Source organism: Mustela nigripes, chromosome 4 (genome assembly GCF_022355385.1).
Source record: "Mustela nigripes isolate SB6536 chromosome 4, MUSNIG.SB6536, whole genome shotgun sequence".
In the NCBI taxonomy this organism is placed as follows: domain Eukaryota; kingdom Metazoa; phylum Chordata; class Mammalia; order Carnivora; family Mustelidae; genus Mustela; species Mustela nigripes.
Window position 1 is genome coordinate 43,364,771 of NC_081560.1, and position 24,838 is coordinate 43,389,608.

A 24,838-nucleotide genomic window follows, 5' to 3' on the forward strand; every position below is an offset into this window, starting at 1 on the left:
CGCTCTCTCTCTCTGCCTGCCTCTCCATCTGCTTGTGATTTCTCTCTGTCAAATAAATAAATAAAATCTTTAAAAAAAAAAAAACCACATTGAGATACCACCTTACACCAGTTAGAATATCTTAGAATGGCCAAAACTAACATTATTTTGAACTGTAGGAAGCAAGCCTATCTCTCTCTCTCACAATCACTCTCTCCCTCTCCTTCCTCTGTATGTATGTGTGATTCCTCTCCTTTTTTCTCTACAAAACAGGAATCCTCTAATTAGTGGTTTACAGGACTTGGTTCTGAAACTGCTGCAAACTATACAGAAACATTTATAACCCTGAATTATAATAAATGGGTTAGAATGCAACTAACCACTGCCATTAGGCCACAGAAATTAGATTTTATTTCCAAGAAAGTGGAAACTCTCACTATTCTAAAGGCAAAAAGTGAAGCATATTCCTGTTAACAATTTCAGTTATTTCATCTGCATATTCATATTCACTGTGTTGGGAGAGAAGATCTGGATTCTTGCAGTTTTCATAAATGACATATAGGGAAATTTAAACTCAGATTTCATGTTATGCAATCTGCCAGATTAAAAGTGTTAGCAAGGGGCGCCTGGGTGGCTCAGTGGGTTGGGCCGCTGCCTTCGGCTCGGGTCATGATCTCAGGGTCCTGGGATCGAGTCCCGCGTCGGGCTCTCTGCTCGGCGGGGAGCCTGCTTCCTCCTCTCTCTCTGCCTGCCTCTCTGCCTGCTTGTGATCTCTGTCTGTCAAATAAATAAATAAAATCTTTAAAAAAAAAAATAAAAGTGTTAGCAATAGGTATTCAATCTTCATTACTTTTCACAGCTTATTTGTGGCTTTCTCTTAAAAAATCAGCAACTAATAAGTTTTTTTTCTATTTATATGAAATCTGCTTCTGGTCAAGAATGTCTACTCCAAGATAGAAAGCCAAGGCCTTGCCTTTTTCAGTAACTTTCTTGTCCCCAACTCAAACTACGTAGAGGTTTCCTCTTAATAAAAAATGACTATAATTATAATTTTTATAATTATACTTAAAATTACATTCCATCAATTCCAGGAATTTCTCCCCCCACATTTTAACATCTCTGAAATAGCGATGTATTTTATCTAACAACTGCTGGCTTCCAGGCTCCAATAATGCTATCATTGTCAGTGTCTGTGTATGCACAATCTCTGTCCAAATTGGTCTTATATTGTCATTTCAACTGACATGTGTGCAATGCTCAGATGCTCAGACTCTCCTATTGAACTGTCATTTAAGATATCTTTTTAAAATTGTGCTATGACTTACTGAATAAAAAAGTTGAAATGGGGCAGTAGGAAATATAAATTTGAAATTACTGAAGCAAATATTCATGACAGAAGAATGACAACAATTCATATTATCTTGCAAAAGCAAAAGCTAAGTGCTTTCCAGGATGTAAGACAAGAAGATACAGATAGAAAAAATGTGTTGTATTTTGTTACTGAGATACATGCACACAGGTTACCATCCTGTGCCAACCAATATAATTGAAGTAGGAGAAGTTACCAAATCCCTGGAATAAATGTGGTTTGATTAATTAATGTATTACATAAAACTATTGTTCAAGCAATAAACATCAATTTGCCTAAAATTTCCTGTTAACTCTGAATGGAAGCTACTCAGCTTTCAACAATATATGATTCAACTGAGGGCAAAAAAAATAAGGCTTTGATCTTCATCAAAAAGAAAAGTATTTAAAATAGATATCAGAGGCTCTAAAAAAAAATCAGGAGGGCAACAGTGGCATGCTCTTAAATGCTGCATCAACAATGCTCTTTGTGGCACAGAGGTCACACACACAGCACATAGGACTATGCTTTGTGGATAAACGTGTATAGCAATGACATTTAGAGTTTAAAGATGAGTTAAGAGAATCAAATTTTGAATGTGAAGAAGTGTCAAGAACACTTCAACCAATTTATGTTGCTTGATTCAGGCACAAGAGTAACAGATGATAAAATGTATGCTTTAATAAGTCTAAAAGAGATCCTTCAATACTTATTAAAAACATTAAGTGACCAAAAATACTATGTCATAGTTTAATTGACAGTGTTTTTTTTTCCCTAAGAGTTCCATAAAATAATTCTGTGACTTACAGCACCTTATTGTTGAAAAACAGTAGTAGTACTAATAGCTAATAATTTTTAGGTGACTGTCATATGCCCACCTCCACATTTACATACAGTATCTCAATTAGTCCTTACAGGAATCTGGAGAGGTATATAAAGGGTATCCTCATAACAATTCCATACCTTTGACAAGTAGTTCCCAAATGAGGTCACAGATATAATGCAACTTTTAAAGCACGGTTTAGTACTTCTGTATTTGTAGTTGTAAGTAGTAGTATTTTGGTCTTCCAGATGATATAGATAACTAACCATCAAAACCCTGAATCTGAAAATGATGATGGAGACACCCATGGGAGGCTCAATAAGTGGTCTATTTCACTGAGACCAAACAAGCAAGGTAATTTTCAGTTACTTTGTGTGAAAAATAGAATTTGGATTATGTCTTCTTGAGGAAGAAAAAAACCTTAGTATATATTTTTTTCATTAAATGTTTATTGTGCTTCAGTCAACCATTTGTAGTAGGCCACAGCCAAACTTAAATTTGCAATAAAGAGAAATATAGTACAGGAAAGGATATAGCTGCAATGCAAAAAGAAACTTCATGTGTAACAGCTACTCAGATGCTGATGTGGCCCTGCTCCCAGCCTAAGTGTGGGAAAGGCAGTGAACCTCTGGTTCTAAACACCTCTGTCTGAACTGGCAGATTCCTCGCCCTGCACAAACTGTGTTTTCCATCAGACTCTGGGCATGCCTTCATGAGAAAAGGCATTGGAGAGCCAAGTTCTCTCACTTTCTTAATCCCATGTTCTTCCTTTGAACCATTTGTTTACTGGTTCAGTAGGATTATAAAGTGAAAGCAAGCTGAAATAAAATCTCAATGGTCATTCTCACCTCTCTTCAAAGCAGAGCCAATCCTTAGGGTCTGGTCTAGTTCACCACTGTATAGATAAGGAAACCAATGCTTAGACAGTTCCATAATTTGCTTAAGGATATAGAGCTACTTAAGTATTTGCTCTAAAAAGGGTGGAGGCACGGATTTGAACCCCAGTCTGACACAATACCTATTCAAACCATAGTTTGTATTTTCTAACTATTAGCATTTAGGTTGCTTTAAGTATTTCATAATTATAAACATGGTACCAAATAGATTTTAGTTTACTACTTTTAGTGCATTAACTTAGATTACTGGTACCAAGTGTTGGATTTGTTTTGTGACCCTTCTTGTCCTAGAGATCTACAACCCTCTGGAAAGCCTACAGCAGAAAATATGTGGATATGTCTATTTTACTTCAGGTCTCTAGGCACTATTTATTATCAAGTTTGACTAAATCAATATAGGTGAAGTGTACCTAATAATTGTTTTCACTTGCATATATTCATCACTGGTAAGATTAAAAATTTTTGTATTTACTGGTTTGAACTACAGGACATGTGAATGAATATATGTATAAATATATACATGTGTGGTGTGGCTATCGATCTATCTATATCGTTTACCATCCATGCACATCCATGCAGGAGAGATCAGATTTCTGATCTCTCTTTTGGGTTCTCTTACAGAACCCAAACATATTTGAGGTTGCTTACAAAAAACAGGGATGGTGAAAATGGAAGAATACTTCCTTTTTTAATAAACCATACAGTTTTTTTCAGAGAATCTGCGATCGTGTGGAACACTATCGAAATAAATGGGGTATCAAGCAATCCCTAGATACTTATATCCAACTATATGCTTAATTTAAGCTTTAATTCTATGGGGATATAGAAGAATCTGTCCTTACATTTATTAGAATACAAGATAAGTGGGGTGCCTCTGTGGTGTGCCTCTGTGGTTAGGCAACCGACTCTTGGTTTCGGCTCAGGTGGCAATCTGATGATCATGAGATTGAGCCCTGCTTTGGGCTCCATGGAGTTGGCCTAAGATTCTCTCTAGCCTCTCCATTTGCCCCTCCCCCCACTCATGTGTGCACTCTCTCCAAAATAAATAAATAAATCTTAAAAAAAAAAAGAATACAAGATAAGCACACTGACCATTTCAGAATATATAATGAGAGCTAAATTGTGTCATAGCACCAAGTGAAATTCACAAGGGGATGAAAGCCAGAATAAATGAGGAAAGAGAATTGATCTGCCCTAAAAGAGGGTGGATAGAGGGGTAAAGAGAAGACACTATGTTAGGTGAAGAAAAGAAAAAACACTATTAGCTGTGGCCTGATGCAAAGAAGCTGTGTACCCGTGGAAAGTCAGATTTCCCAGATGAAGTAGGAAAGCTGGGGAGTCACAGAAACTGATTTTGAGAAAGAAGATATGATGGTGCCAAGCAACTGAATGCCTGGCACTGGAGTCCAAACTGAACCAGGAGCAAAGAGAGCCACAGAAAGTATGTAAGTAGATGTGTGACAAGAGAGCAGTGGGCTGAGTCTAGCAGTGATATACAGGGCATACCAATGCAGAGACATGAGAAGAAAGGCTACTTCAAATGCCACCACAGAAAGCCAGGTAGAATAATGAGGATGCAATCCAAGGGGGTTTCTGAGAAACATATCCAAATGAAAAACAGCAGGCCAGAGTGACTGACTAAGCCTGCAGCTCTGTATATGGTTAGAGCACAGAAGGAGCACTGGTTTTAGAGGAAAGACAGCCCAATGTCAACATGTACCTTTCTAAAAGAATGCAATGTTCCAGACATCAAAATCATCGCTTTGCAATTGGTAGATTCAAAATAAGTTGGGTAAAGGTATTTTAAGGAAATCAAATTAATATAAATACATTTCTGGGGCTCCTGGGTGGGTCAGGCCATAATCTCAGGATCAAGGTCCTGGGATCGAGGCCCCTGCATTGTTGGGCTCCCTGCTCAGCCAGGAAATCTGCTTCTCCCTCTCCCTCTGCTGCTCTTCCTGCTTGTGTTCCCTATCTCTTTCTTACTCTCTCAACTAAATAAGTAAAGTCTTAAAAAAAAAAATACACGTTTAGCCAGGAATCAAAACAGTGGGCATTATGAGAATGATGATGATCATTATTTTCCTCATTGTGGTTGACTGAATTTCACTTATTTATTTATATTTAAACCACACCCAGCTTCACAAAGGTTTGGGAGTGGCATACAGTGAGAGTGAAGCTTCAATTAATCAATTCTTTATTTATTTATTTAGTATCTCTATTCTTGAATGGATAAATAATATTAAATGTAGCCATTACTGTTTCATATATGCTATACTTAAGGGAAGTTTAAAAAATTACACATCACCCCTTGTATATTTTTTTCTACTTAGCTGCTATTTTGATGTATTCTAATTTTTAAAACATCAAGCAAGTCATCAGAAAGGTTCTGAGATATGCTATACTCAACACTGGCGAAGTAGAAAACCATAACATTATAGAACACCAGTTGCATGTAACTAGCAACAACACAGAGTATGTGGCCATTATGAACATGAAACTAATTCTTTCATGTTTATCTAGTTGGCTAAAATCAAGGAGATTACCAAAATATTTACTTTCTCTACTATGTTCCCATATACAGCTTGTAATTGTGATGATACTTCAACAGTCATAAAGGCAGACTTGATACTGACACCAGACTTCCTCCTTTTGTTTGCCTTTTAAGAAGAGGTCATTAATAATAGCAATGATTAGCCATCTCGTCATTACTCAATCCAGACAGGAGGCACAATGCCCCTTACATCAAACCTGCCCTGTGACGTAGAAGACTTCAAATCTTGTAAGTGAGCCTTGATAAGTCTCTCTACACAATAGGATTTCCTATTATAAACATCTGTTTTCTCACATGAACCATGTTGAACACGTTAAAAATAAGTTTCTCTTTCCATATCAGTCTGTCAAAGGCATAATCAATCAAAAACTAAGGCTGAAGGCCCAAATCTCCTTCCCCCACTGATGAAAGTTTCCACCTTAACTTTTTTGGGGTTTGAAAGTTCAATACTAAGGAAGATAACTGTTAAGGTCTTAAGAACACAATAAAGCTTTTCCTTTTCAAACAGTAGATAACATCTACTAAAGATATTAAATGCACTTTTAAGGAAAAGAAAAAGTAAGGCAAAATGCTATGCAATGTGCCAGTACTCCTTCTAACTCTAGGACTGTGTATACTCAGGTCTCCAAACCAGCACACGGTTGCTCTTTTCCTTAAAGATTCCTCTGGAGTCAGGTGGAACATGAACATTTTGTGGAGAAGTCGCAGAAAGTCCATTTGGAAATAACAATATTGTTCCTCTTTGCTCTCTTGCCATCTTCTGGACTTTATGTGAAAGAATCTTAGTTATCTAAGCTGTTTGGTAAGAAAATGAAAAGCAGATCTTTACAGAGATCAGGAAGGGCAAAGAGAATACACCCACATACCAACCACAAGAGATAGTGACTACCTAGAATGCTCTACTCAAAAGGATTCTGAGGTCATATGCTGGCTCAAGAGGAAAGAATTTGGGATGATTATAATGTCTACCAAGGTCATGTGAAGGGTGAGTAGCAGCACTTGCGCCAGCTTATTGCCTCCCTTTTATGTAGATGCATTCATCTCCCTAGAGAAAGCCTGGTTATTGCATGTGACCAGGCAGATGACACCAGAATACCAGAAATAAGGGCTGCTAAAGCAAACACCATGGCATAACTTAACATCAGCATCCTACCCTTCTCTGATTAATTTGTTAAAATGTGCTTAAGTTGTTAACCCAATTGACAAAACCTTTTCTCTTTTAATGATGGAGAGTACTATGTAAAAGAAATTATTGTGGTGAAGGAAAGGTTCTATATCTGCACTTTCCAATGTGATAGCCACTAATGGTAGCCACATGCGGCTATTGAGCAGTTGAAATACAGCTAGAGAAATCGAGGAACTGAAATTTTATTTCACTTTAATTCATGTAAATTTCAACTTAAATAGCCACATATGTCAAGTGGCTACCACATCAGACAGCCAATATGTTTACAGCTAAATATGACTAGAATCTGTTTGCTTACAACATTGAAGTAAATGGGATCTAACTCCATTTTGTTTATTGAAATATGCTGAGATCCTAGAACACTACCTGAAACATAGTAGATGCTTAATAAATATTCATTGAATGCATAAATGACTGGATAAGATTCCAAGTCAATCCTGAGGTATATAAAGTTTTGCAGTTTGGGCTTTTATACAACATTTTTAAATGTACTATCACAATTAAACATTCTCTCAGACTCAAACCAGTAACTCAGCCCTCATGGTCTTAAGTAGAGATAGAATTTTCCATAGAGCTTCAAACAGACAAAGGGTCAGTAGATACATGTTTAAATTGTACATTGCAAATACTCTGAAATCTCCTCAGCCCCTAACCTGAGAAGTAAGAAAACAATTCATTTTAGAATTGCCCCATCAGGTACTCTGAGAGAACACAGTATTTGGGGCAAAACTTCTCTATTATGACAGGAAGATGATATGGACATTATCATATTCATTATCAAGTCCACTGATGGAACCAAGTTTAAGAGCTCTTTTTGGAGATGCCAAAGAAAACACTTAATGGTTAAAGTGAAGTGAAGTATCCCTTAAAGTGAAAGGGAGTATCCCTACAAAAACACATTTGGCATATGTAACTTTCAGCACTTTGGAAAAGTCCACAAACACCAGCATTTATTTGCCTCCAAATAATTATGAGAAGTGGCAAAAATAAAAAAAGCATCACTAAAGAAACAGACTAAAGAAAACAATGTCCTGTTCCAAATGAGATGGTATTTAAAAAAAAACTACTGATGATATAGTATGAAGAACATTACTTTTCATTAGTAATAATTAATTCTAAAAATTTTTGCTTTGTGAACCTGATGCCTGTAAGAAAATATTCCAGAGTGAATTCAGGCATTTTGCCTGCCTTTGTGACACACACCACCTCAATTACAATACAACAAACCATTATGCAATGCTATGTGAAATGTAAATAAAATATCTTCTGAGTACTTTCTTCTACCTCTCAATACTTATGGGGACATCTGACCTTGAACTGAGAGTCTCTTCTGAAAATGCTATCCACATGTCTGAAGTTCTCCCCCTCACACATGTACTCTGCCATCCACTTTCAACCAAACCGTCTAAATTACATTCAGATTTCTGTGGTATCATAATAACTTCAATATGGGACATATTTTCAACATTCTGGTCAGAGACTCCTTTCTTTCCCGCCTTACCCTCCCTCCAAGTTATTTCAGGTTTGCATATTTCATTTTCACATCTCAGTGGGATACCCATCACATAACATTTATTTGTGAGGTCTAAAGGCATAACATGGGGGATTGTGAACTAGCATGTCAAAACCACATACTGCATGCGTATGTCTTGAAGAATGAAAAAGGAATCCCTTTTTCTCAAGATATATAAGCTGTCTCAACAGTATAAGTCCAAAGTGAATACCACAACCTAATTAAAGATGAAGAGCATAACAAGCAGTATTAAAATGTCTTTCTTCATTCATTCTTCTCCAAGTTATGTTTTTATCAAGTGTCCTGTCTCATTAATGACTTCGATAGACATTATGAGTATACACACCTTCTAATCTCACCAAATTTAGAAGAAAGTTGAAAGAATTTTTCCCTCCTTGTTTTGGGAGGTATGACAGCACAGAACATAGTGGCAGGACAGAAAGGAGCTTTGAGAAGATGCCTCGTCCATTCACCTGCCTACAGGGATGAACATACTACATACTCCCAGCAGAACGAGGCTGTTTCCAAAGTTCCCTAAATTCAGAAATACCACAATCTCTCTGTGAACTCAATCCCTACATTTGAGAACCTCTATTTTAAGGAAATTCTTCCTCTGGGTCTAACCACACTTCAGGAGCACGTGAGCTGTGTGATCACACAGGGCCCCACGTTTAGAAGGATCCCTCACTTGATTTAATGCTTTGCCATTGCCATCTTGAAATTCTTAATAATGTTATCTTTGAACTTGTGTTCTATAAGTGAAGTCCAATGGGAGAGAGAAGTGTTTCTGAGAGGGGAAGACATGCCCAATATGCATGGCCTTCTCCCTTTCTGTCCCATAAGCTTAGAATTCCATGGCCCCTGAATGACTGGGAGTCAGGGAGACTTAAAGCAAGTACAAGGAAGCTATGTTACATCTAGACTGATTAAGTGGGGCACTGGCAACCCTTCAAGGCTTTTCATTTGCCCCAAAAGTTGTTTTGAATGAAGAAAGGCAGCAATAGATTAATAAAACCAGGAATGACTAAGGCAGTCCATTATATCATGTTACTTCCCCGTATTATCCAACTATTACACTGAAAATGGTAACAGAAGGAAGGGGAAATAGAGTAACACAGAGTTCCTTTTCCTTTCTCTCCTTCCTTACTCATCAGTAAGCTGAAGGTGGACAGTGTTGGTAGATGTGTACATATCAAGAAGTGAAATAAAAACAGTTAATTTTATGCAATGATTCACAGTTCTTTAAGACCAAAATACATATGCATGTATGATCTACAAAATACAAATTACATAATTTGGGTGATTAATATTTGTATTAAGACTGGCATTGTACACTATAAAGAATAAGGGTAAAATTCACGCTAACAACTTGAATTTTTAATTTTCCTTCATTTAGAACAACATAAAATGGCATATAAAGCACCATGATGAAAGAGAGATGGAAGAAAGTAAAAGGCTTGTTTTGGTATCTGTTTTAACAACACTTTAGCACTTTTTCCTACTTTTTTGAACAAGGATCTATATTTTCATTTTGCACTGGGCTCTGTAAATTATATAGCTGGACCTGCCCTGCTTCCTCATGCTCCAGATTATATCTACTACATGTATTCTGACAAGTCAACTCTTGTTAGCTTTCACCTTTCTCTCCAGTCATTTACCCAACAAATATTGACTGTGCTATGGTCAGGCATTGTGTCAGATGCTGAGAATATAAAAATGAGTAAGATATAATTACACTCTATGGAGTTGCAACATGGGGGGTTAAGGGGGTAGAAGAATAAATAAAACAAGATGGGATTGGGAGGGAGAAAAGCCATAAGTGACTCTTGATCTCACAAAACAAACTGAGGGTTGCTGGGGGGAGGGGGGTTGGGAGAAGCGGGGTGGGGTTATGGACATTGGGAAGGGTGAGTGCTGTGAAGTGTGTAAACCTGGCGAGTCACAGACCTGTACCCCTGGGGATAAAAATATATTATATGTTTATTTAAAAAATATATATAATTCCACTCTATTCCATTATCTCATTTAATTCTTACTCAACTTATTGCATAAGTCCTATTATTGCTTCCAGCTTAGAGCTACAGAAGTAGAAATTTAGAACAGCTAGAAAACCTGCTCAGAAGGACTTTATCATCAAGTGGTGGAACCAGGAACTGAGGCCATCCACATATTTCTGACTACTTAATCTGAGTTCATAGTTATCATTCTTACTAATACACTCCTAATTGTACTGTTTTCTATTACTACAATCAATTTTAGCAGTAATTTTATTTTTTTAATCTATGAAAAAGGTGTACTCTAAATTCTTTTCCAATTTTTTCTTAGTATTTTGTTTAGGATATAAAATATAGTTTCATTTTTTTCATCTGACAATATTTTGACCCAATTATAGAAAATTACATTCAACTGACAAAGACTGTGATTTTCAAAATCTTGTTCATGACTTTGTTTGCTAAAATATAGTGTATTAGTTAAAAACATACGCTTTGAAAGCCACCAGACCTGGGCTCAAATCCTGGCTCTACCACCCACTAGTTTCCAAAAGGTACTTAACTCTCAAAGCCTAAATTTTTTCATATATAAAATGAGGATGAAAACAGTACCTTAACTACCTTATTGGGACATGTTTAAGATTAAATGAGATAATTCTTGTGAAACCCTTAAGATACCACCTGATGCCTACCTAGTAAGCACTCAAAAATGCTAGTTTTAGTACTATTATTTTTAGTCCTGTGTTCTCATAGCTGTGTTTAAAAATTAATTTTAAATGACTTTTTTCTTGAAATGGTTTCCTCCAATACAGAAAATTAAGTCCAGCAGTTTCTAATTTCTAAGAAGTGTATTATTTCTTTGTATTTAAAAGCATGCAAGAAGTTCCCCCAAAATGACACCTGGTAGTCATATAATCCTCTAAAATTCAAGGGCTCTAAAATATTTTTATTCATATAATCTTTAACCAAAAATTCCAAATATGAACCCTCATTTTCCCCTGTTTGGTTCTAAACTGTCTACTCAAAGAATCAAGAGTAAAGGAGTTTATACACTATACATAAAGAACTATATAAATGTAGCAAAATATTCTTGTCATTTAGCAAGGCTATCTCAGCTCTCCCTAACCCTAGAAGTGACACTTAAATTTAAGAACATTGTGCAAATTAAAATGGCTGAACTGTTTTCTCTGGTGGAAAAGGAAAGGATTAGCTAATCTGAAGGTTTACTGCCATTGCTCAGGCAGTCAAATGACTGTTTCCGTGGCTTTAAGTGATTGAAGAGCACATAAAAAATAGACTGAATACCACATAAAAATGGAGTATATACCTATTTTAAAAATAACTCTAGAAAAAAAAAGGTCTTTATTTGACATTTTTATTATGGTTTAAAGAAAAGAAAAACAGGACCTGGGTTTAAAAAAAAAAAAAAGCCTCCATCTGATACCTTAGAAAATATGATAGCCACGTGAGATCTTACTAAAATCACACCCTTTTCAATAATGACGGCTGTTACCACTACAGGCTTGTGAGTCCTTACCAATTCTTGAGTGTCCTGCTGCAGTGGCAGAAATGCTGCTTCCAGAATAGCAACCTGGTCAGGACTGAGCTTCTGCCACAGCCCAATCAGCAGAATCACCAGATGGGTGGCACTTCTCAGCTTGGTGAATGACTGGAACAGATTGTCTTGGTTTTCCTCTACCGCATCTGCTAGAGCGATTACCTGCAGAAATGACAAACTTCAGTTAGGGATAATTTCACAATTCTTGAGCCCTCAACAAATTACATTTGGCACACTCTTGTTTTTCTTTAAAACAAATTGATGAACTTTGTCTTCCACAAACACAAGCTATGTTGAGTAATAAAATAGTTATCATTCATCTGTTCACTTCCTTCTTTAAAAAAAAAAAAATCCCTAAGGTAATTCCAAACCCATATGGCCAGGAGATGAAAATATCCATGAAATCGGCTTAATGGGGACATTGTTCGGTGTCTGCTTCACCATCAACAGACCTTCTACAATATGTGATAATATAAGTAACCCTAATACAGTTACTTTAGTCTTTATTACTAGCCACAGAGATTGAGCAATTAAAAAATATCAAAATAGCCTCATTTGCCATGTAATTTAAAATAATGACGTCATTGTACCCTTTTAAGAAAATACTGCCTCTGATTATTATTCTTTACTTGTTACATGGTGCTGGGATATGCAGTATTTCTTTATTATAACTAAAAGGTAGATCATGTTCAAACATTTGACCAATTGAGTAATGTCATTTTTAACACAAATGTCAGGCACTAGCCCACAGGGATCTGAACGAAAAGAAAAAAAAATGTTCAGGGTGTGTTAGCTTTATAATGCCAAATCTACTTAGGATAAAATTGGCAGGAGCAGAATTGGCTCTTTTTTTTTTTTTTCATTCTCCTGAATAATCCTGTGGAAAAAAGAACTAAAGCAACAATTGGATGGAACATCCAAGACTGCCCATTGGTGTTTTATTTTAATGTCTTGGTGAATTTTGTGCTCATTAAAAGTAATGAACTGACTGGCTCAGAGGCACAAGGCGTCTGACAGCCCCCAGAACAGGAATAGTAAAAGCCAGGGCAATGTGAGCTCCTTTCTATCCGTCCCTGCCAGCTTGAAGAACTAGAACTTAGATGACTTTCAGAACTCTAGTGTACATGAACCATTTGGTGATATTTCATGGCTTATTGACCCTGGCCCAAAGGGCTTGTTAAAAAATCATCATTCAAACAAGTCAGGGTTTACAGCTGTGTGGTCTCCCAAATTCCATGTAACAACAGGGCTGTAGGGGGACAGTCCTCAGAGTATCTGGGAGATGATGGAAAAGAGATACAGTTTAGGAAAGACAAAGCAATTGAAGGTTCTTGCCTGACAATTCTGGGTAGACCAGGAATCTTCATCATTTGGTTGAGGGGTTGCAGGAGATAGAAAAGACAACCCAATTCACATTCAGATCTCCAGGGAGCCCTGGGAGTTTGGACCAAAGTCAGCATTACAATAAAATGCACTGCTTACTATGTACCTAATACTGTGCGACTTCCTTTCCATAGGTATTCAAAAAAGTACATATCTTATAATCCATAAGGATCCCATAATTTGTTGGACAGGAAACATACATATACAACTAATTAGTGGAAAGAAACATTACTGTAATAATGTCCTAATTGTGCAGAACAGAAAATAAGTATAAAAGAAGTTAGCAAAGGGACAGATTACTATGGGCCAGAGTTAATATCCCTGGGGCCTCTTTTACTCAAATGAGGCTTGGAACTCATCCCTTCCCTATTACTTCAAGAAGTCCCCTCTAAAAGACAGAGGCCACTTTCCTTAAATCAAAACACCTGGAATCATCTGCTTCTTTCCCCCACCCTCACCATGACTACAACTGACTCCTGTTAAATTCTGTATTTATTTTCTTTTCTTCCTGTGAGTGTTACCAATTAAGCCTCATTGTGAGGACCATCATATAACAACACAGATGCCTTGTCAATAAGCCCAAATCACACAAAGATCAAGGTCATAAACACCTCCTAAGTGCCAGGTATATGCAAGAATTTGCAGGAAGCACTCTAGGGAAATCAATGGTGACAAATCTAATCTCTACCTTCAGAGAGTTTATAATGGAGAAAGGAAAATACGTCAGAGGCAAAAGTTGATACTGTAGGGAAGACCCTACGAATGATAAAGGAGAATGCCATTAATATTATAATCATTAGGTTAATAATAATCCTTGTAATTAAGTGAGCATAGACTACATGCCAAACATTCTGCTGTGCCAGTACTACACACATGGATGCAAACTGTGCCTGTGTTTGGAAGGGCTCCATAATTGGTTTAATGCCCTGCTCTCTCTGTCTTGAAATTTTTCTTTCTTTCTTTTTTTTTTTTTTTTTAAGAGAGAGAGGGAGCAGGAGGAGGGGAAGAGAGACAGAGAGAATCTAAGCAGTCTTGACGCCTTGTGAGGAGCCCAATGTGGGCATGATCTCATGACCCTGAGATCAAACCTTAACCAAAATCAAGAGTCAGACACAACCAACTGAGCCACCCAAGTGCCCCTCTGTCTAGAAATTCTTAATAATTTTATTTTTGAACTTGTGTTTTATAAGTGAGGTTGATGAAAGAGTAAGAGACATGTACATGAGAAGAGGAGATAATGCTCATTAACTCACAGCATTAAATGTTCTTATATTTGCACTTAAAATTGGCATTGCACAATTGCACAAGACTAATGTTAAAATTCATGCTAACAACTTTAAATTTAAATTTTTTGTTACTTGGAATGGCATTAAATAGAAAATAAAAACAAATCAGCAAATGGAAAGGAAAAGCTTTGTATTTTAGTAGTTATTTCTAAAAGCATATTCTTCTGGCCTTTGAACAAGGGCCCTGCTTTTTCATTTTGCACAGGGAACTGCAAGTCAAATAGCCAGCCTGACCATCACCTTGCAAGTGAGAGACCAGGATTCACACTTGGAGTCTCTCACTTCAAAGCCTGCATGCAACCTGAAGCACCTTCTAGGTTCAGAGAAAGGCCTTACTGACTCTGGAGAACTTTAGGAAAGAAAACGTAGAGGAAGAAACAGTGGTGTGCTGGAACCAACTTGTCCAGCTCCTATAGGCTCCAGAGAAAGGACAGGTCGTTTGATTTTCAGTTTTGTATGTCAGCTATTAAACTTGGCCATTACTAAAAATTAAGTCACATAAACTTGAAATTAAATAAATTACACCAAAACAAGGGTAATAAATACTCAAAACTCATTGCTTCCTAATTAGTTTACTATTGTCGAGACCCTTGAGGTTATTTATGTTTATTGTATCTGTATGTTGAAAACACTCTGCAATGGTGGGCTATTGCCCATTTCTTCCCAGCTTTGCATTCAGTGACCTCACATTGGTAGACTGAAATCAGCCATGGCAGAAGTATTTACACATGAAAATCAACAAATGTTACAAAACTGTGCTTCCTCCCAACACCTCTCCTTCCCAGAGAACCAGCATGCCACTGAGAGAGGTATCAGAAATTCATCCTTAAGATGGGTAAGGGTGCTTTAAAAGTGTAGGAAACAACTTGAACAAATGCATTAAAACAGAAAAGTAGAGAGTGCTTGTTCAGGAAGGAGCAAATATCCCAGTTCGGGAACAGCATTTGATGAGATCAAAAAAAGGAAGAAAAAAAAAAAAAGGTAATCTGGGCAACTGTCACAGAGGAAATGGAATGTCAAGTGAAGAGCGTGCACTGAGCAGCGCAGGTCCTGGGTGGTGGTGGAGTACTATGAGTGTGGGTGTTCCCTGATGCAGGCTGCATTCAAAGCAGCTATCGATCATAGTAAACATTTGGGCATTTGCTGGGACTTAAAGTAAGGCTGTTATGCACGTTCCTCACTATCAAGGGAAAATTCTTACTAAGTGTAACAGCATGTCAGTTCATAGACCCACCCAACTTGCTAAACACAGCTGTGGTGGAAGAATGACTTCTCAGTGAGACAGCAGCCCAAGCCACAGGATCTTTCCTGAGCAAGGCCCAAAATACATTAATCTGAGAGAAGCATCGTTTCTCTAAGTTTCGGTCTTGCTAGTTATATTTCTGTGCCATTGTAGAAAGTCTGCCATCCCCCAACGGTCACAGAAATTGGAAAGAAATGGGATAAACAATTCCTTATGTAAATTACCCCCAAGGAAAATCTTCCTGACCTACTGGCCAGCATGAAATACTAAACAGATCTCCATGTTCTCAATTTAGTTCTACGTATAACAGCCAAGTTTACTTTGTTCTTCATAAGAGACAAATGAATTTAGAAGAATTAACATAGTAAAAAGGGCTGGAAAATATAGACCCACCAAGATTTAGATCTGTCCCACCAAGGCCTAAAGGATCTCGCTATTCACCTGGAACTGCAAAATGAGGCCAACCAGCTGCTAGGGCTTAAACCTGAAGGAGAGTGATTTTTCAGTGCTCATCACTGGCTGTGCAAGATGTATGTTCCCTGGGTGTTCAACAGAACTACAGAAAGGGAAGGGTTTAGGAAACAATAAATGCTAACGATTTCAAGCACAAATGTGTTGATGGCCTTTGTTTTGCTTTTTCGAATTGAAGGTTTCCAAATAAAATGGAGACCCCAAAGGACATCCGTGTCCAACTGCCATATCAGTTGATGCCAAAGTAATGAGGCAGAGGCCCAGGGAGCTGCTTGCAGGAAAATGCTCAACTCATAAAATGAGTGTGAAATTAATCCCAAATACTTCCAGCTGCCAAGATAGGCTCTAAAATTGGTTACAGGAAAGTAGCAGCAGCAACAGCAGAGTAGACATGAATCATACTATGTGAACACAGACATGTCCAATTTCTTCACATAAACTCACCATCAAAGCTGCCTCCAAATCCTATGTGTGGCACACAGAACCCTATTACATTGCTGCTTAGCTATCATTTACTAAGCCCTGACTGTGGGCAAAGCACTGTGTTAGTGCTGTCATAGCCAGATTACCACTTGGTCTTCAGGACTACCCTCTGAGATAGAAATTCTTGATCCCTGCAGCTGCCCTTTCCAGGTGAGGAAACAGAAGCTCAGTGCTCAGATGACCTTAGTGCCTGTGATCCTGAACTACAGCAGAGAGGCACCAGGTCTCAAGGCTGTCTCCTGATTCCCCACTGAGTACTTTTTCTTCTGCAATGGTACACAAATATATACAGTAGTCCCCTTAAAATAATAAGTAGGTTTTTATCTTGATAATCAAACAAAGATACTAAGGAAAAACACTACTAATACATTACATCCATAACAGGCATATGTGCTTTAGTTAAATTTCCCCATTGTTGGACTGTTACCATGAGGTCAACTCAAGTTGGAACTTCCAAGCTTATTTCTGCCCAAAGTCATAGTAAAAGAAAATTATTTCATCATTTGGAAAGGATGGGGAGGTTTTTCTTTCCTTAAAAAATTGTATTAGTTTCTATATAATTCAAAATTACGAAGACTTTAGAAATGAGCTATTTATTTACTACACCTGCTCCTTTAGTGAAGCTCATTTTTTAAAGGGATGACTCATTTATTGTCTACAAATCTCAGACTACAATCTTTTCAGTGGTCTAAGCAAGTTGATGTTATGTAATAATAACTGTCATCATTAACTGAGGGCTTCCTAGGAGCCAGACACTGCGCTAACCTCCTTAAGAGATTAGCTCATTTTATTGTCAAAACGATTATGAGGCAGGAACTAGTACTGCCCCCCATTTTAAAAATAAGGAGACAGAGGAGCTCCTGGGTGACTCAGCATCCGACTCTTGATTTAGGCTAAGGTCATGATCTCAGGGTCCTGAAACAAGCCCCGCATTAGGCTCCCAGTCAGTGGGGAGTCTGCTTCTCTCATTCTCCTTCTTCCTTTGCCCGTCCTTCCGCATGCACTCTCTCTCTCTAAAAATAAACAAATAAATCTTTTAAAAACTTAAGGAGACAGAAATATAGAGCAGTTAGTCAGCAGCAGAGCTGGAATTTATACCCAAGCAATCTGACCCAAGAAATGTCACCAAGTAACATCACCTGCATTGATTTTCTGCCTGCACATAGATTTCCTTATAGGTATATGTGGAACAAATTCTATCTGAAGCTTCCCAATGGCAGGTTTCCACTTTGCTGACATTCTAATACCTCCATATGAATTAAGATAGGTTTATTTTAATAAAAGGTTAGCATGGATGAATGAGTGAAGAAAACGGAATCATATGATATGGGTGAGTTTATACATCCCTTAGGGCTGAATATAGCAAGCTGTGCCAGGACCGCCTTCCCTAGGGAGCAACTTTATGTCACAGTGCAATTTACTTCCTTTTTCTAGGCCTCTAGTTTCATCACCTCCAAAATGTAGGGGTGGGAAATATGATCACTAACATCCAACATAGCTGTAAGTGCCAGATTCAAAAATGTTGAAATTACTTTTGAATATGTTGTTTTGAACTATCCATACCACTTCTTGTGTTTTTCGTTTAATATTTACTGATTTAGAGTTTTTAATCTATAAAATGACAGTAAGGATAATACTCATTTATTTTATAATTATAATCCTATGAGAATTAAATGAAAGAGGTAAGAAGATGGACAATACCAAGTGTTGGCAAGAACGTGGAGAAACTGGAACCCTCACATATTACTAGTGGTAATGTGATATGGCTCAGTCACTTTGGAAACAGGTTGGCAGTTCCTCAGAAAGGTAAACATTGAGTTGCATATGAGGCAGCAATTACAATCCAAGGTTTATACCACCAGAGAAGTGAAAATATATGCCTACTCAAAAATTCATTCCAAATGTTTATAGCAGCATGATTTATAATAGCCCCAAAGCAAAACAACTCAAATGTCTGTCCATCAACTAATGGATAAATTAAATGTGGCATATCTACATAATAGAATACCATTCAGCCATAAAAAGAAACTTATACATGCTACTACATGGATGAACCTTAAAAACATTCCATGGAGTTAAAGGAGCCAGCCACGAAGGACTGAATGTTGTATCATTCCCTTTACATGAGATGTCCAGAACAGGAAAATCTATAAACACTGTAAGTAGATCGGTGGTTGCTTAGGGTTGGGGGGTGGATAGTGGACAGGAGGGGAAAGGAAAGTGCCTCCTAATGGCACTGTGAATATGCTAAAAATATTAAATGGTACACTTTAAATGAGTGAATTTTATGTATATAAATTATTTCTCAAAACATTGTTAAAAATAATAAGAGAAGTAAAAAGTATATAAAGTATAACTCATGTAAGGTAGATAAGTTTACACAAATAAAGGCAAATTTTATTTGAGCAACAATTTTGATATGTTAATGGCCAAACCATATTGTAACTTGGGCTTAACAACATTCTGGATGACATAATAATCAAGTAACTTTTGAGTCAATTAGATATGTATGAATACTGGTAATGCTAATACTTACTAACTGTACAACCTTTGGCTTCTCTACCTTCCTCAGACTTAGTTTTCATCTACAAAATAGATTAAACGAATTGAGTTAACAACCTTTCTATTCATTTCTAATTTGTTTGGCTCCTGGTTACTATTTCTTAATACTCTATAGTTGAGGGCTCATTTCACTGTAGAAACATCAGGCAAATTCTACTTTATCTGTTAGGTTAACAAAGATACTGAAAAAAGGAAGACCCTTCTCTGGTACTTGAGGCACACTAGTGACTACTACCTCCTAAGGCAATGCAGGACAGCTGATCATTCTGCAGTATTCCCTGGCCCTCTCTGTGTGGTCCCTCAACAGAAGAGAATACTCATTTGTAGCCAAGTATAATAAAGTTTCAAAGTAAAATGTCACAAGACCACATATCAAATATATACTAAAAATTATGAAAGGTTACATGTATTGGATTCCTTTTTTTTATTCCTTTAGCAACTCTATTAAAACACACAAACACATACAAACATACAACTTTGCCTGTTATGACTTGTTCTCTAAAAATTCTCTGAGGCTTATCAGGGAGCTAGATATTGGATTTTTTTTTTTTAAGATTTTATTTATTTGTCAGAGAGAGGGAGAGCGAGCGAGCACAGGCAGACAGAATGGCAGGCAGAGGGAGAAGCAGGCTCCCCGCTGAGCAAGGAGCCTGATGTGGAACTTGATCCCAGGATGCTGGGATCATGACCTGAGCCGAAGGCAGCTGCTTAACCAACTGAGCCACCCAGGCGTCCCATGTTGGATGTTTTTAAATACCTTATTGAAAATGCTAGCAAATTTGGTGATTTAAATAAGATGTTTACTAAGTATACTACGATAAGACAGACGGAAAACAAAACTCATACTTAGCCCAGAAACTTCCAGTGTAAAAAGAGCAATTAATAAGTTCCCACAATGCCCACAATTTTCTAATACTCAGTAAACAGTGGGTGTCCCATAAATGCTGGCTGAGTCCATCTAAAACTCCAGCACAACTAAACAGCCTCTTAAATCCTAGACACACTCAATCAGGCGTTGTCAGGCTCCCAATTTGAATGGAACCCAAATAATGTCACATGGAAACAACATATCTACCTCAATATATCTGTCATCTACTTAAAAAAAAAAAAATCCATCAGTTCTTCTTTAACCACGGCTCCTAACACCAGGCTAAAGACAGCTATAATGACTGCTGAAATGAATTTTTTGTTCACATGGCTTCCCTTTTGTCAGAAAGACACACTTTCAGTCTACGGGAGATTTGGAAGGAGCCAAGAAAAAGGGCATACTTCCCACACAACGATGTTATTTGCGATGGTTTTTGCTGCAGACTCCAACATGGGAAAGCCCCTGCACTAAGGAAGAAGAAAAAATTTACCATGTCTAAACTTCTACTTTGGCTGAAAAGATCCAATTTGTATCCAAAAGAATTGTGCTTTTAATAGAAAAAGTGAAGTAAGGTTCAAAATGAAAAGAGAAAGGGTGTGATGATTCAAATGCCAAATAAGCATGTAAGAAGTGCTTCATTATCTGTGTGCTGAACTTTTAACTAGATAAAAGAGAACCCAGGTTTTTAACTGGAAGGCATAGAAAGAATCTAATTCTTAGCTACTTTTACTACTGTGTTATTTTGTATAAATAGAACAGGAGGCTAGATTACATTCTATTACTCTTCTCATGGAGTAAAAACTAGGATTCCCCTATAACAAGCATTTAGCTGAAATTCCTAAACCAAACCCAGGATTAGAATATATTTTTAACCATGCTATCATTTGGGGAGCTATTAAAACAATAGAGAAAATGTAGCCTTAGTTAAAAAACAAAAAAATTCAGTCACACATGGTTTGTCTTCATAAAAAGAGACCTGCTAATTGGCCAAGTCACCTGATGCTTTGGAACATCGAGATATGATCATTGACTTTTAGAAGTCATGATGGTTTTACTGGTCTAGGATTATAATTTTCCTTAACACCAATCTACATTTGCCAAATGCCTTGAGAATTCATTTAAAACTGGTTTTAGAAAAACAAATTATTCCTGAGAAATTTCTTTATACTATATAGTATAGGACACCCCCCCTTTTTTTTCTTTTTTAATGTTCTGGCCAGAAGAATATGAAAGGTAGGCAGTGCTGGAATATAGACTTTGGCTGGGACTTTTAAAACATATAGCACTGATACATAAAAATATTAAATGAGAATGACAATAAATCATTTGCAAGTGACACAAGGACAAATTTTGCTCTTTCTGCAAAGTTTATTCACCAAATATACATGTAACTTAATCAGCTGAAAGGAAACTAACTCCAATGCTTGGCTAATATAATGCTAAAAATACAACTGATCTCAAACCTGATTACTATTTTTACCTTCCCCCCACCTCCACTCCACTGCTGACCAAATTTTTACCCCTTTCCATAAAATTACCTATTATAGCCAAGTGAAAACCCAATTTAAAAAATAATAATTAATGGAATCAAGCTGTAAAATAAAAGAATGAATGCTCTCTGGACCATGGCTACTCATTGAACAGATCGCTATTAAAGCTGGAATCTATAGTTGGCAATGTCAGAGCTCATTTTACAAACCCTGGAGAATGCCACAGTTATCACCGTCCAAAAACAACATTCAAGAGGTCTGATCTGAATAGCTCCTAAGTTTAGAATATTTTAGACCACATTCCTACAGGCAGACATGTCAGTAATTATGGAGCCACCCACGCAGCCTTGAGTGCCATCTCCAGTGAAGGCAAATGATGGGGAGATGGGTACTTGGTTGGTTATCCTAATAGCACTCCTTCAGCTAAAGGCTGCTAATGCTAAGACACATTATCACATGTAATCAATTAAGGAATGCTGATAATCCACCCAAAAAGGCAAAACGAGAAACTGAAGACCCCAGCAGTGCTGATGATGGTATTGAGCATTTCCTTCATTCCAGAGTTTGAGAGGTAAATGTGGCATTTTCACAAGAGTGAATTGTTGAATTTTCTCTATGTATCTTCTTTTAAAATTATACCTAGTTTTTCAGAGTCCATATCTCTTGAACATCAATGGTTTTTATCTTTTTTTTTTTTTAAGACAAAATACATAGTTAAACCACTACTATCCAATAGTACTTTGGCAAGACATGTACAGGGCTATATGGTTCAGACCACATGGAAATAATACAAAAGTCAATCAGTGGCACTTCCTGGTTTCATATGAAGTGAAACAAGGGTAAACTATTGGTATTTCTACAACAATAGGTTGTTAGGATATTATAATTGGAAGGGGCCTTGCTGAAGATAAGTTGTACCTGATTTCTTCTGTGTTGTAAACTCATCCAGGCCAAAGATTGTTTTACTGTTCGGTGTACCCCTTCCATAGCCTTAGTCCTATAGTAGGCATTTAATGTATGTCTACTATACTGAAGTAAAATAAAAAGCCTGACAACTCAGTATCATAAGAATGTCCATCAAGGTAGCAATTTATAGGGGTGCCTGGGTGGCTCCATCAGCTAAGTGGCCAGCTCTTGACTTCGGCTCAGGTCACGATTTCAGGGTCCTTGGATGGAGCCAGACATTGGGCTCTGCACTCAGTGGGGATTCTGCATGAGGATTTTTTCTCTCTCTCTTACCAATACCCCCCAACACCATTCTCGGGTTCTCTCTTTCTCTAAAATAAATTAAATAAATCTTAAAAAAAAAAAAAAAGACAGCAATTTATAGGAGCACTACTTGGGCAACGGAAACCCATCCCTACATCCAGGTGGACAAGACCAAGGCCTACCATTTTTAAAAGGCTTTTATATGCTATTTATTGGGTCTACCATAGGTATTAAGTAGCTAGGCTCTAAATTCATACCTTCAACAGGTATTGCATTACAATGAACTAAATTCATTCAAGTCTTTACCATGAAGTTTATGTGATGAATGTTACAAAGCCTATAATTTAACTTTAAAATATATCATCATAGAAAAGGTCATTTGATGTAAGCAGTTGAGTCAGTCTAAGCTACACTCCAGAGCACGTTCTCAACCTTGTCACTAATGACAGTTAGAACCAAATAATTTTTTGTTGCAGGGGCCTGTCCTGGGCACTGTTAGAAGTCTAGCAATACTCTGGACTCTATAAATTTGATGTCAATAGCACCCTCCTCCGAGTTGTGGCAACCAAAAATGTCTTGGGACACTGCTAAGTATCTCCTTAGGGAAAAAAATCACCCTGGTTGAGAATCACGGCTCTAGAGTTGGAGTTTGTCCTCAAAAGATCTACCCTTCTATAATTAGAAGCAAAGCTCACATGTCAGAGAGCACTACACAAGCACTTAAGCTATTGGGGTCTCCAACCAATACCAAAGACTTTTGAATTACCATTACGAATTTCAGAAATAAGTTCTGATTAGGGAGATCAGAGGTTGGATAATCAGCAATATGTGTGTTAGAAACAGATTCACTGGCAAAATCATCAGTATTAAGATACCTGAATTGGCAGAATATTTTTACACTCATACTTTTCCTTGCATAAAAGAGGGATAAGAGGGATAAAAGAGGGATTACTGTCCTACCTGCCTCAATGAATCTTTCCAGAAAGGTGGTATTCTAGTGCCTACAAGACATAGATTTGAACTTTACCCAGCCTACTACAATACAGGCTGCAAGAATTGTTCCATGCTTATAACAGGTATTTAATAAATGTCTTTGTGTAAGGCAAAATTTAACTATGAGCCTTACTTCCATTAGAGCCAAAGAGAATGGTTACAGGGAAATGGTTTATTCTCATCCACCTCAAGCTTTTTGATGGCTATTGTTACTTACTTAAGAATTCTGACATGACGGAATCATCTCAAAAAAAAGAATTCTGACATGACCAAATTGGCAAAATGGTGTACAAGGTCAATTAAGTGCTAAGTGATAGAGATACATGCGATTTAAGGGCTGCCTGCAAAAATCTAACAGTAAGGAAAACAAATATATTAATAAAAACAATAACTTCTGCTTACTATGTGTCCACTATGGGCCAGGTACATTCCTAAAAAGTCAATGGATATTATTACTAAACCTTTCAATAATACATTAGGTAATTATTATTTTTGTCTTACAAAGAAAACAAGGTTCAGAGAAGTTAAATAACTCGTTCAAAATCACACAGCAGTGCCAAATCAAACCAGGTGTGCCTGAAACCTCCAAAGCTCAAGCATTTCCCAGCCTACTACACTATAGCCTTAAACACACACACACACACACACACACACACACACACACACACACACGATACAAATGACTATTAGGTTGAGTTAACATAAGAAAATCTATAAACAAGTCTTCCCCACCAATCTGATTTCCTAGGGATGAAGGCCTACAGACTCTTCTATTTGTCCTTTTAAATAAATCCACATTTGAATGCCTTTGGTTCAGAATAGCACTGACAATGTGAACATCACTCCTACTACCTTCCACCCGCATCTCTGTTACTTCTCTGGCCCAGTTTGCAACCCCTGCAATACTCACAAACTTTTCACACATAAAACAACTACAAGAGGGAGAAACAGAAATCATCCACATGACAAATGATTAAATCTGAATCTGGGCTCTGGTCCTGT

The 24,838-nt window shown here is 37.3% G+C and overlaps 1 protein-coding gene across 1 annotated transcript in view; it reads right to left on the reverse strand.

Moving 5' to 3' along the window:
- BBS9 (Bardet-Biedl syndrome 9) overlaps positions 1-24,838 on the reverse strand; it is a 446,650-nt gene that overhangs the window by 85,939 nt on the left and 335,873 nt on the right. The window contains exon 19 of the mRNA XM_059397515.1: positions 11,828-12,010. Coding sequence (XP_059253498.1) covers positions 11,828-12,010 — 183 coding nt within the window. The remainder of the gene's footprint in view (positions 1-11,827; positions 12,011-24,838) is intronic.